General features: G+C 41.6%; 1 protein-coding gene across 2 annotated transcripts; it reads left to right on the forward strand.

Annotated features, from left to right (window-relative positions):
* Positions 1–229: 229 nt before the first annotated feature.
* Positions 230–6821, forward strand: cdk20 (cyclin dependent kinase 20). Of its 2 annotated transcripts, none has more exons than XM_083555049.1 (7): positions 230–508; positions 1522–1635; positions 2592–2780; positions 3145–3329; positions 3701–3824; positions 4253–4408; positions 4721–6821. In XM_083555049.1, exons 1-7 carry the CDS (start codon positions 434–436, stop codon positions 4910–4912), a joined length of 1035 nt encoding a protein of 344 aa, XP_083411175.1. In that variant the 5' UTR covers positions 230–433; the 3' UTR covers positions 4913–6821. The 2 variants fall into 2 exon arrangements, with proteins under 2 accessions (XP_083411175.1, XP_083411176.1); XM_083555050.1 differs by lacking the exon at positions 230–508 and adding an exon at positions 610–636.
* The last annotated feature ends 5161 nt before the right edge of the window (positions 6822–11982 follow it).

Below are 11982 nucleotides of genomic sequence, written 5' to 3' on the forward strand. Positions count from 1 at the left end.
AAATGTCTTTTTAAACAGAAATAGCAAAAAAAAAAAAAAAAGTTCTTAGTTTAGGATTTTAACGCTGTTTATGCACACGTGGTTCCTTTCCAACTATAATAAACAATTTTAGAGAAGACTGATGTTTAGACTTTTGGCTCGTGCTATGTGATGCAAAAAAAAAAAAAAAAAAAAAAAAAAACGCTACTCCTGAGTACTTTATGGGCTTTCTGAGTTGCCGTAGTGCCACGGTTTGGTATCCATGGAAACGCGGCTAGCGTTACAGCAGAGATTAGCGGCTAGTTTATTGTTGTATAAGCAGCTAGCGTGGTGACGTAGAAATCCTGGATATTATGATTTAATACGATTATATATACAACATTTAAACATTAATACAGACACATATGGTGAATTAGCATTAGCTTCACAGAATTAGCCGGGTTTTATCCGAGTCATGGATCAGTACAGTATTCTCGGTAGGATTGGAGAAGGAGCGCACGGGATCGTGTTCAAGGCAAAACATATCGAGGTGAGGAAAAAAAATCTCTCGTGTGTCTCTCCACCTGAGATAAATGTAGCTGCTCTCTCCACAAACATCTGCTCTGCTTCTGGTTGGCTGTCGGAGGAGCGTCGAACATTTTCCATATGAAAGCTATGGTGTTGATGTTATGGAAGCTTTCGCAATAAAAAAAAGAAAATGTTCTCTCCATGTTTTTGTTTGTTTGTCTGGTCCTCCTTTATGGTCAGATTGAGGCCACTGAGCCTGTACTTTGGGTCGCTTAGTAATTAAAGTGTTAGACTTTTGGATCTGAAGGTTGCGAGTTCAAATCCCAACATCTGGGCCCCTGAGCAAGACCTTTAACCGCGTAGCTGCTCAGTTGTATGGGTGAGATAAATATGTCTGAATAAGTGGCAAATGGCATAAATGTACATGTGAAGGCTAAAATGTAGCGATGTAGCGTTGGAACTTTGGACCTGAAGGTTGTGAGTTCAAATCCCAGCCACACCAATCTGCCCCTCCTGGGCGTCTTGATTAACTCAATAGCTGTTTAGATGTGTGTGTGTGTGTGGAATGTCAATGTAATTTGCTTTAAAACAGGGGGCATAATAATTTGTCTAGAGGGGTCCGATAACATGCTAGTGTATTTTGGGTTCCGATGGTTTGGACATGTGCAGAATACTGAGGATGGAGCCACCAGGAAGGAGGAAGACCAAGGAGGAGGTTTATGGATGTGGTGAGGGAAGACATGCAGGTATTTGGTTTGAAAGATGCAGATGTAGAGGACAGGGGGGTTTGGAGACGGATGATCGGCTGTGGAGGTCAGGGCTTCAAGCCTCAGTATTACCACTATTGGGCCCCGTGTTTAAGGCCCTTGACCCACAGACACTGACACTGGCTTCCTAACATCAATGGGATTATTCATCAAAAGTATTTCACTGTAGACATGACAAGTAAAAAGCCTTCTATTTTTTGTGTGTACAAATGCAGTTCATCAGCTGTTACTCTTGTCTATCCCGCTCTTCTTTTTTTTTTATCTTTAGACAGGAGAGACGGTGGCGCTGAAAAAAGTTGCCCTACGCAAGTTGGAAGATGGGATTCCCAACCAGGCACTCAGAGAAATTAAAGCACTTCAGGAGATTGAGGATAATCCATACGTGAGTGAGATGAATACTTCTCAAAAGATATGGCAGTCACCGTAGGACCACTTTTTATCTCTAGACAAGAGGCCAGGTCAGCCCAGGGTAGGGATCTGCAACCTTTGCGTGCAAAGATTCGATTTTGTCCTTTTTACACCAAATCAAATTCGCATGGAGCCGCCAAACATATTTAACCTTGAAATCAATATAACATAATTAGTCGTTTTATGCAGATGTAAGGTAGTTCCCTGGTTGCACCACTAGGTGGCACTTGTGAGATTTCTATTGTATTTGGATGTTAGCAATTTTTACTTGTATTTCCCTAAAACGTGGGAGTGGGAACGCGACGTCACGGGACAGATGCTCCGATAATTTAATGAAGGAATCTTTTATGTATTCTCCGCCTTTAAATGGCTTTCCGTGCTTTAGGATTTCGTGAGTTGCAGCAAAGCTAGCAACTGTTGTTGTTTCTACACTGTTTAACGATTTCTTACCACATATCGAACACCCTGGGGACATCGTTGGCAGTGAAAACGAATAAATCTGTTTTCCAGCTGAGATTTTTCCATTTGTAGATTTTTTTCCATGTCAAGGAAAAAGGTGGCTAACGTAAACCTGGCTCAATGGGATAAGACGCCATTTCTGAAAGACCAAACTCAACCGAACTGCTTTATTATTAACATGTTGACTGAGTCTTTAAAAAAAATGCCTTCAGTTTGATTGACAAAATATTCAAATTTCACATCCACATGCATTTCCAGAGCCTACCTTCGGCCCAGGGTCTGCTCAGGACCTCTGTGGTTGCTGGTTTTTGATCTCTGATTTGTTTTTTGTTGTAAATCTCATGAATAAATCTGCTGGGTGATTCCAAAAACCTTAGGATTTGGTAACAATCCTTACAATAACAATTGAAATGAACATGAACTTACATTTTTTTTTTCTTTTTTCCTGCTGCATTTCTCCTTTATTTACAGGTAGTAAAGCTGAAGGACGTGTTCCCGCACGGTACCGGCTTTGTGCTCGTCTTCGAGTACATGCTGTCGGATCTGTCCGAGGTGATCCGGAACTCTCAGAGGCCTCTGACCGAGTCTCAGGTCAAGGGCTACATGATGATGTTGCTTAAAGGGGTGGCTTATTGTCATGAGAACTCCATCATGCACAGGGTACGTGGCAGCTCATGGTTTCGGATTGAAATAATTATACAATGGCGCGGTGGGATCCTCTTTTCTGATTGGCCGAAATCGTCTGGTTGAATCGTAGTGCAAGACCTAACACGGTTTCATGTAAATGCAGCTTGTTTTAATACGTTGTTGTTTCTATAGTAACAGACAGTCGAGAGACGCCGCTTCGTATCGGCCAGACGCTTAATGTAACCATAAACAGATAAAAAGTATAATGTTGGCGGGCTTCTATGGTGTAAGAAATAATTTTTGGAAAGTATGTTCCATGTTTCTTCTTCTCTTCTCTCGACGTTGTCGCTCCACTTAATTAACCACATGATGCGATGGACCTACTGTTTCTATACAGGATCTGAAGCCCGCAAACCTTCTAATCAGCTCGACAGGTCATTTGAAGATCGCTGATTTTGGTCTGGCCAGGCTTTTTTCCAACGACGCAGAGAGGCTTTACAGTCACCAGGTGGCCACACGGTGGTACAGAGCTCCAGAGCTTCTATACGGTGCTCGGAAATACGACGAAGGAGTGGATCTCTGGTAATTCACACCTCCGTCTCACACTTTGACACGGTAAAGCACATTTTTGACGAATATGAAGTAATAACAGAAGCTCATCGTCTATGTTTCAGGTGATTTGCATGAACTTCAGTCCGATTGGATGATGGAGTAAATAGATTTCTTGTTTGCCATTTCATGCTTTTTAATTTGTGGGGGAAAAAAAACTGAATCGATTTTATATAATGAAGACAGAAGCAAATTTTTCCCTCCCTTGTAATTTCTAAAGTGCACACTAGATGGCGACAGCTTCCCAAATGCTGCACAACACATCCTGTCTCACGGTTAGTAATCAGGGTTTTCTTGTAGGTTCCTCACCCCTGACCTTAGGTTTGGTGTTTTGCTTGTTGCAGGGCAGTGGGCTGTATTTTTGGCGAGCTCTTGAATAATTCTCCCCTTTTCCCTGGAGAGAATGACATCGAGCAGCTGTGCTGTGTGCTCCGTGTCCTGGGAACGCCGAACCAGAAAGTGTGGCCGGTGAGTTTCTCCATCCAGGGTCCTGATCTTCAGACGCTCAGCGGCTTCTCCGATTTTTACCAAACGCAAAAGTTTTGGACACCTGAGTGTAAGACGGAGATCCCATCCCACATTTAGTCCCTATTTGCTCTTATATGAAGCTCCACTCTTCTAGGAAGATGTTCCACTAGATTTTGGAGTGTGCTTGTGGTTTGCATCTACTAGTTCAAGTGAAGGGAAAATGTCATGCTAGAGCATCCAAGGGCGTCCCATATCATTGTTTACCTCAGAGTTTGTCCATATTGTCCAGGATTTTAGTGGAAATGTTTTGTTTAATCAGTTTCCAGGTAAAGTTCTGGATGTTGCTCAAGTCCCGGTTTCACCAAACTGCCACTTTTGGGCCTTTGAGCATATAATAATATAATAATTGTATGAAATTTTTTTAACAGGAAATCACAGAGTTGCCAGACTACAACAAGATCACGTTTAAAGATAACCCGCCGATCCCTCTGGAGGAAATCGTTCCCGACACGTCCCCACAGGCCATTGACCTGCTGAAGAAGTTCCTCGTGTATCCATCGAAGCAGAGGATCAGCACCCAACAGGTACGTGTATCCTCATCTTTAACCGCGCCGTAGGGGTTCAGCGGAAAACCCCTTCGTATTCTGTCGATCGGCGTGTAGGTGGCGCTAATAACACAAGGTTTTCAAAGATACAATGAAACGGATATAAGGGGCCTCAAACATGCGAAGGTCATGAGTTTAAATCCCAGGGCAAAAGCCATAAATGTAAACGCATCCATGGCATGGTTGTTGCTATAGTAACGATGAAACAATGAAACCCATTTTACACAGTAACGTGCTTTTTCAATATTGTTTTTTTATCCACGTTTATATACCACGTCACTCTTTTCATAGGCTTTACTGCATCCCTACTTCTTCACGGACCCGCTCCCTGCCCATCACTCGGAGCTGCCCATTCCTCAGCGCGGAGGAAAACACTCTCGCCAGCGACTGCAGCCCCCCTACGAGTTCTCCGTGGAACAGCCCTTGCATGAGAGCCTGGTCGATCCTGGTCTGATCCAACCGCACACGTGGGGGTGTTTATGAGGCCGCTGTCACACAAATCATGTGAACCTGACTTTGTATTGGTGTTTTGCAATATATATATATATATGTACAAATAAAAACTGATGTACGGTGAGGAGGAGCTCAATAGGGTTGAGGTCAGAGCTTTATAGCAGATCTTCCACTCTAACCCATGCAAAGCAGATCTTCATGGAGCTGGTTCTGTCATGCTGGAACAGATTTGGGTCTCCTAGTTCACGTGATGGTAGACGGTGAATCTGCATCCAAAGACGTCCTGTACAATTGCGTGCCTCCAACTGTGTGGATAAACAAGTCAGGTGTCCCAATACTTTTGTTTGTACTTTATAATTTATCTGAAAATGACAAAATTCTTTTTTCTAGCTGTGAAAATAATTTCCCGGTTGTAAAGCTCATACTGGATCTATAGCTGTATTGTTTATTCTTTAATCCCAATTAAATTCAATATTGTGCTCAACTTCATGTAAATATATATATTTTTCCAGTTCATTCGCATCATAATATGAACGTTTCCCGAGCGAGTTGTTGAACTAAAGCCAGTGTTTTCGTAACACTCAGCAGAGGGCGGCTCATGGGCTTCGACCGACGCCTTAGATAACAGCAAACAGCCACCACATGACTCAAACCACACCCTGTTTACTATACAGTGCACCGTCACGTCGAAAAAAAAAAAAAACAAATTCTGGACTTAACGGAGAAGATCCAGAATTCTCACGAAAGAATAAAATCTAGAAGGTTTTTTGCTATTGTACTTTTTTTTTTTTTTTTTTCGTTTTTCGCATCTTGAACCTAATCTGATGCAGTGTGTCGTAAATAAATAGTTTGTGTTGTGTGACAGAGGCGGTAGCATTGGATCTAGAAGCGGAGTTCAAATCCCATAGCTACCACTGCTGGGTCCTTGAGCAAGGCTCTTAACCCTCAACTGCTCAGTTGTTAGTCGCTGTAAATGAGGGTGTCTGCCAAATGCTGGAAATGGAAGCAGACGGCTCGTCAATTCTTTCATTGTATTTTACTTGCAGTTCACCTTATAAGCCATAGAGGGCGCATTACAAACTGTTGAGTTTTTTTCACGGCCTGGTTTGTAGGTGTTCATTTTCTCGGTTAATCAAATTGGATTTAAAAAATCAGAAAATCAGATGTTTTAACACACGATTATACACGAAGAGTGCAAAAATCATGGATTGTGCAATGCAGTGTTTATGAAAAGGTTATATACATTTTCCAGCCATTAGTGGTTCTTCCTCAAAGAGTTACCACGAAACTTGTAGGCACACGATTGTGTAGAAAGTTATTGGGTGCTGTATCATGAAACTTTCCCTTTGGAGAAGCTAGGAGAACCAACCCTGTTCCAGCATGGCACTGCCTCTGTGCACAAAGCCACCTCCATGAAGATATGGTTTATGGGTTGGAGTGGAAGATCTCCTGCTAGATTTTTGACCCTCAACCCTATTGAACACGAGTGAAGATTTCACACTGACTGCACCCCAGGTCTCCTCACCTCACCTACATAAATACCTGAATTTAATAATACAGCAAATGGAGACTAAATGACCAAGTACAGAAGTTTAACACAATGCTGATCTCTGTTCTCTGAGAATTTTCAACTGTTATTGTGAATGTTGTCATGACCCGCGTCAAACACCCTGACCAGAAAATTTACTAATCTGGAAAATCCAGAAGTCTGAAACTCCAGACTGACCTTTCAGTAGATTTAAGAGGAGCTACCTTCAAGGTTTGTTTAATATTCAAACACTCAGTAAACTGCTACTGGATGGAAAAGGCGGTTGAAACTGAAACAAACCACAACTTCAGAATGTTATTTTTAGTTTTATCACAGTCCTGACACAAAAATTAGACAAATCTCGCCTCAAAATCTAACCTCAAATAGAAACGGGCAAATGAACAGTCTAGTACATAAACTTTCTTTTCGGCTTCTCCCGTTAGGGGTCGCCACAGCGGATCCTCCGCACGTTTGATTTGGCACATGTTTTACGCTGGATGCCCTTCCTAACGCAACCCTCCCCAATTTATCCGGGCTTGGGACCGGCACTAAGAGTGGCTGGGGATGGTTCCCTGACCGGGAATCGAACCCGGGTCGCAGCGGTGGGAGCACTGCATCTTAACCACTAGACCACCAGGGGACCATAAATGAACAGTCTAGTACATAATATACATAAACATTATTTGTCATTTGAGACACAACACTGGTTTGTTTGGTAGCTGAATGGGGAAATTTGTCCACAATTATTGCCGAATCTTCGGGTTACGTTTGTGTGTGAGGATTTGTTTTTTATAGCTATAATATAAATTGCTTTTAGTTGAATGTTCTCTCTGTGCTGCTGTAACATGAATTTCCCATTGGAATGATTAAAAGCCATCCATCCATCCATCCATCCATCTATCCATCTATCCATCTATCTATCTATCCATCCATCCATCCATCCATCCATCTATCTATCTATCTATCTATCTATCTATCTATCTATCTATCTATCTATCTATCTATCTATCTATCTATCTATCTATCTATCTGGGATAAAAAAAAATCCATTCATTGTTCTGTCCATCATTTCATCCTTCCAATTATCCATACAACCAGTGAGACATCCACCCATCATTCCAGCCATTATTCCACTATCTATCTATCTATCTATCTATCTATCTATCTATCTATCTATCTATCTATCTATCTATCTATCTATCCATCTATCCATCCATCCATCCATCCATCCATCCATCCATCCATCCATCCATCCATCCATCCATGGATATTTATAGACTACAACAATTATTTATATATACAGTATATATACAGTGGGTACGGAAAGTATTCAGACCCCCTTCAATTTTTTTCACTCTTTGTTATATTGCAGCCATTTGCTAAAATCATTTAGGTTCATTCTTCTTCCTCATGAATGTACACATAGCACCCCATACTGACAGAAAAACACAGAATTGTTGACATTGTTGCAGATTTATTAAAAAAGAAAAACTGAAATATCACATGGTCCTAAGTATTCAGACCCTTTGCTCAGTATTTAGTAGAAGCCCCCTTTTGCTCTAATACAGCCAGGAGTCTTTTTGGGAAAGATGCAACAAGTCTTTCACACCTGGATTTGGGGATCCTCTGCCATTCCTCCTTGCAGGTCCTCTCCAGTTCTGTCAGGTTGGATGGTAAACGTTGGTGGACAGCCATTTTTAGGTCTCTCCAGAGATGCTCAATTGGGTTTAAGTCAGGGCTCTGGCTGGGCCATTCAAGAACAGTCACGGAGTTGTTGTGAAGCCACTCCATCGTTATTTTAGCTGTGTGCTTAGGGTCATTGTCTTGTTGGAAGGTAAACCTTTGGCCCAGTCTGAGGTCCAGAGCACTCTGGAGAAGGTTTTTGTCCAGGATATCCCTGTACTTGGCCGCATTCATCTTTCCCTCGATTGCAACCAGTCGTCCTGTCCCTGCAGCTGAAAAACACCCCCACAGCATGATGCTGCCACCACCATGCTTCACTGTTGGGACTGTATTGGACAGGTGATGAGCAGTGCCTGGTTTTCTCCACACATACCGCTTAGAATTAAGGCCAAAAAGTTTTATTTTGGTCTCATCAGACCAGAGAATCTTATTTCTCACCATCTTGGAGTCCTTCAGGTGTTTTTTAGCAAACTCCATGCGGGCTTTCATGTGTCTTACACTGAGGAGAGGCTTCCGTCGGGCCACTCTGCCATAAAGCCCCGACTGGTGGAGGGCTGCAGTGATGGTTGACTTTCTACAACTTTCTCCCATCTCCTGACTGCATCTCTGGAGCTCAGCCACAGTGATCTTTGGGTTCTTCTTTACCTCTCTCACCAAGGCTCTTCTCCCCCGATAGCTCAGTTTGGCCGGACGGCCAGCTCTAGGAAGGGTTCTGGTCGTCCCAAACGTCTTCCATTTGAGGATTATGGAGGCCACTGTGCTCTTAGGAACCTTAAGTGCAGCAGAAATCTTTTTGTAACCTTGGCCAGATCTGTGCCTTGCCACAATTCTGTCTCTGAGCTCTTCAGGCAGTTCCTTTGACCTCATGATTCTCATTTGCTCTGACATGCATTGTGATCTGGAAGGTCTTATATAGACAGGTGTGTGGCTTTCCTAATCAAATCCAATCAGTATAATCAAACACAGCTGGACTCAAATGAAGGTGTAGAACCATCTCAAGGATAATCAGAAGAAATGGAAAGCACCTGAGTTAAATATATGAGTGTCACAGCAAAGGGTCTGAATACTTAGGACCATGTGATATTTCAGTTTTTCTTTTTTAATAAATCTGCAACAATGTCAACAATTCTGTGTTTTTCTGTCAGTATGGGGTGCTATGTGTACATTCATGAGGAAAAAGAATGAACTTAAGTGATTTTAGCAAATGGCTGCAATATAAAAAAGAGTGAAAAATGTAAGGGGGTCTGAATACTTTCCATACCCACTGTATATATATATATATATATATATATATATATATATATATATATATATATATATATATATATATATATATATATATATAAGGTCTGTTTTTGTTGCCTTTATTTATTATATTAAAAATGAAAAATAAATGATGAATTAATGTTTAAAAAGTTTTTTGCTCAAAATTCCATTCATAGTTTATTTCCATCTCATTTTGTGACTTTGGATTATTTTAGTTTTGGGAAAGCCTCATGTAAACTAAAGGTGAAGAAGGTGGTTGCTTAGTGGTTAAGGCTAGAGGTATTGGACCTTGGATCCAAAGGTAATGAGTTTAAATCTCACCCACACCAAGCTGCCACGTCCGGGCCCCTGAGCAAGGCCCTTAAACCCGTAGCAGCTCAGTCATGTATAAATGAAATAAATATAAGTCGCTCTGGAAAAGAGCAGCTGCCAAATGCTGTAGGCGTAAATCAACTGATTAACCATCAGTGGCTTTACTCACCATTCCGGCTTCACTACCATTCATATGTGGCAAAAGTGTGACAAGAAATGGGAGTCCATTCGCACATGTCCTCTTCTCACCATGTTATGAGCAAAACAGCACACATTTGTAACTAATAATAAATAATAACTTCACACACCCTGCAGAACAATACATGGTCCAGTGGTCCGTGCGCTAGGCCTTCTTTTATTATTGTTTTGAAAGTATATATAAATATATATACCCACACACACACACACACACACACACACACACACACACACACACACACACACACACACACACACACACACACACACATACACAAAACTCTCAAACCCTGTCCCCAACACACACACCTCACCAGCTGGTCTGTGAACATATATTTAAAGTGAAACTGGTCCATTGTGTGAGATTGTAAGATTATAATTATTACGCTTTTTTGTGATGAACCGAATAGAGGAAAATAATCAATAAAAAATAAACAAAGTCGTTAAGGATAAGAGTCGACATGAAGTCCTTGAAAGAAGCACAGGTGTGTGATGATATTTGAGACGTCTGGCGTCTGGAAAGTAAGAAAATGTCTACTAGGACATATTTATCCTTTCCTGAAGTTGTAGACTGTCATTAGCGGCGTATATACGAGCTCCAGATTTTCTGCCGTGATAAGTCCTGCAAACGGCCCGGAGTCACTCAAGCAGTCGTCTCTGGATCTACAGTGACAAGCTCAGTATCATCCAGGTCTCGTCTGTTCAGCAAGACCAGGGAAAAGAAAAAAAAAAGTCACCTCCCAAACGCTGCATTGTTCAAAAGCCTCGGAGGAAACGGCCTCCCGTTATCTCTGCGATGCAAAATGCAGCCAATTTGGTTGCTCCAGTTACTATGAATAGGGTTGCTTGATTTTTATCAATCCAGTCTCACCTGAGAGAACATCAGCTCTGCTATTGCTGTGTCTTGATAGTTCATTCGGGGTGGTGGATTTTAATTTTTTTAAATCCCATGATTGAAACGTTTGACAAGACAAAATTTTATTGGTGATGGTGTTGAATTATTTAGACATAACAGTCCTGCATATGGTTGAGCTTCGCTCCAATCCGGCCCTCGATCCTTTCTCTAATTTCCCTGAAAACTGAATGAACAAAGGCAAAGTGGAACAGTTCGCTTTGATTAACAAATCACCTCCAGTGCACGAGCTTGTTGTTAAGATTGAACTCTCAATCTTAACTGTTCCATTCCTGGTGCATAGAAAGCTCATAAGGTTTCGTATTTTTTTGATATTTGTTTTGGATGACATTTTGTCCATCTGGTGTATTGAAAGTATTTAAACAAGACCTGGAGCAATCAGTTAAACCACAAAAAAAAAAGCAAAAAAAAAATACAATTCAGATATCCAGTGTAAAGTCCATGGATCTTTGGTTACACAAATACATTATATACACCGATCAGTCATATTCTCACATTATAAAACATTATGAGCGGTGAAGTGAGTAACACTGATGAGCTCTTCATCATGGCACCTGTTAGTGTGTGGATTTATTTATTAGGCAGCAACATTTTGTCCTCAAAGTTGATGAGTTAGAAGCAGGAAAAATGGGCGAGCAAAAGGATTTGAGAGTTTGACAAATTGTGCTAGACGTATAGACGTCTGGGTCTGAGCATCTCAAAAACTACAGCTCTTGTATTATGTTTCTGGTCTGCAGTGGTCAGAATCTATTAAAAGTGCTCCAAGGAAGGAACAGTGGTGAACCGGCGACAGGGTCGTGGACGGCCGAGGATCATTGATGCACGTGAGGAGCGAAGGCTGGTCCGTGTGGTGGGATCCAACAGACGAGCTTCTGTAGCTCAAACTTCTGAAGTAGTTGAAAGATTTATGACCAAACTTTTGATGTCACCCATATGAGGATGGGTTCCCCTTTGAGTCTGGTTCCTCTCAAGGTTTCTTCCTCATATCATCTAAGGGAGTTTTTCCTTGCCACTGTCGCCACGGCTGCTCATCAGGGACAAACGCACACCATTCACCTTCACTGTTGTTTTCTGTAAAGCTGCTTTGAGACAATGTCTGTTGTGAAAAGCGCTATACAAATAAACTTGACTTGACTTGACTTGACTAGTTCATGCTGTTAAAGTGGGACCAACACAATGTTAGGCAGGAGGTCATAATGT

This window comes from Silurus aristotelis (genome assembly GCF_946808225.1).
Source record: "Silurus aristotelis genome assembly, chromosome: 11".
Lineage (NCBI taxonomy): Eukaryota > Metazoa > Chordata > Actinopteri > Siluriformes > Siluridae > Silurus > Silurus aristotelis.

What these genes read in the sequence shown, in the direction of transcription:
- cdk20 (XM_083555049.1), top strand. Translation starts at nt 434, where the DNA reads ATGGATCAGTACAGTATTCTCGGTAGGATTGGAGAAGGAGCGCACGGG. An exon ending in TCAAGGCAAAACATATCGAG is followed by an intron (nt 509 to 1,521) that starts GTGAGGAAAAAA and finishes TTTTATCTTTAG; the next exon opens with ACAGGAGAGACGGTGGCGCT. An exon ending in CGAACCAGAAAGTGTGGCCG is followed by an intron (nt 3,825 to 4,252) that starts GTGAGTTTCTCC and finishes TTTTTTTAACAG; the next exon opens with GAAATCACAGAGTTGCCAGA.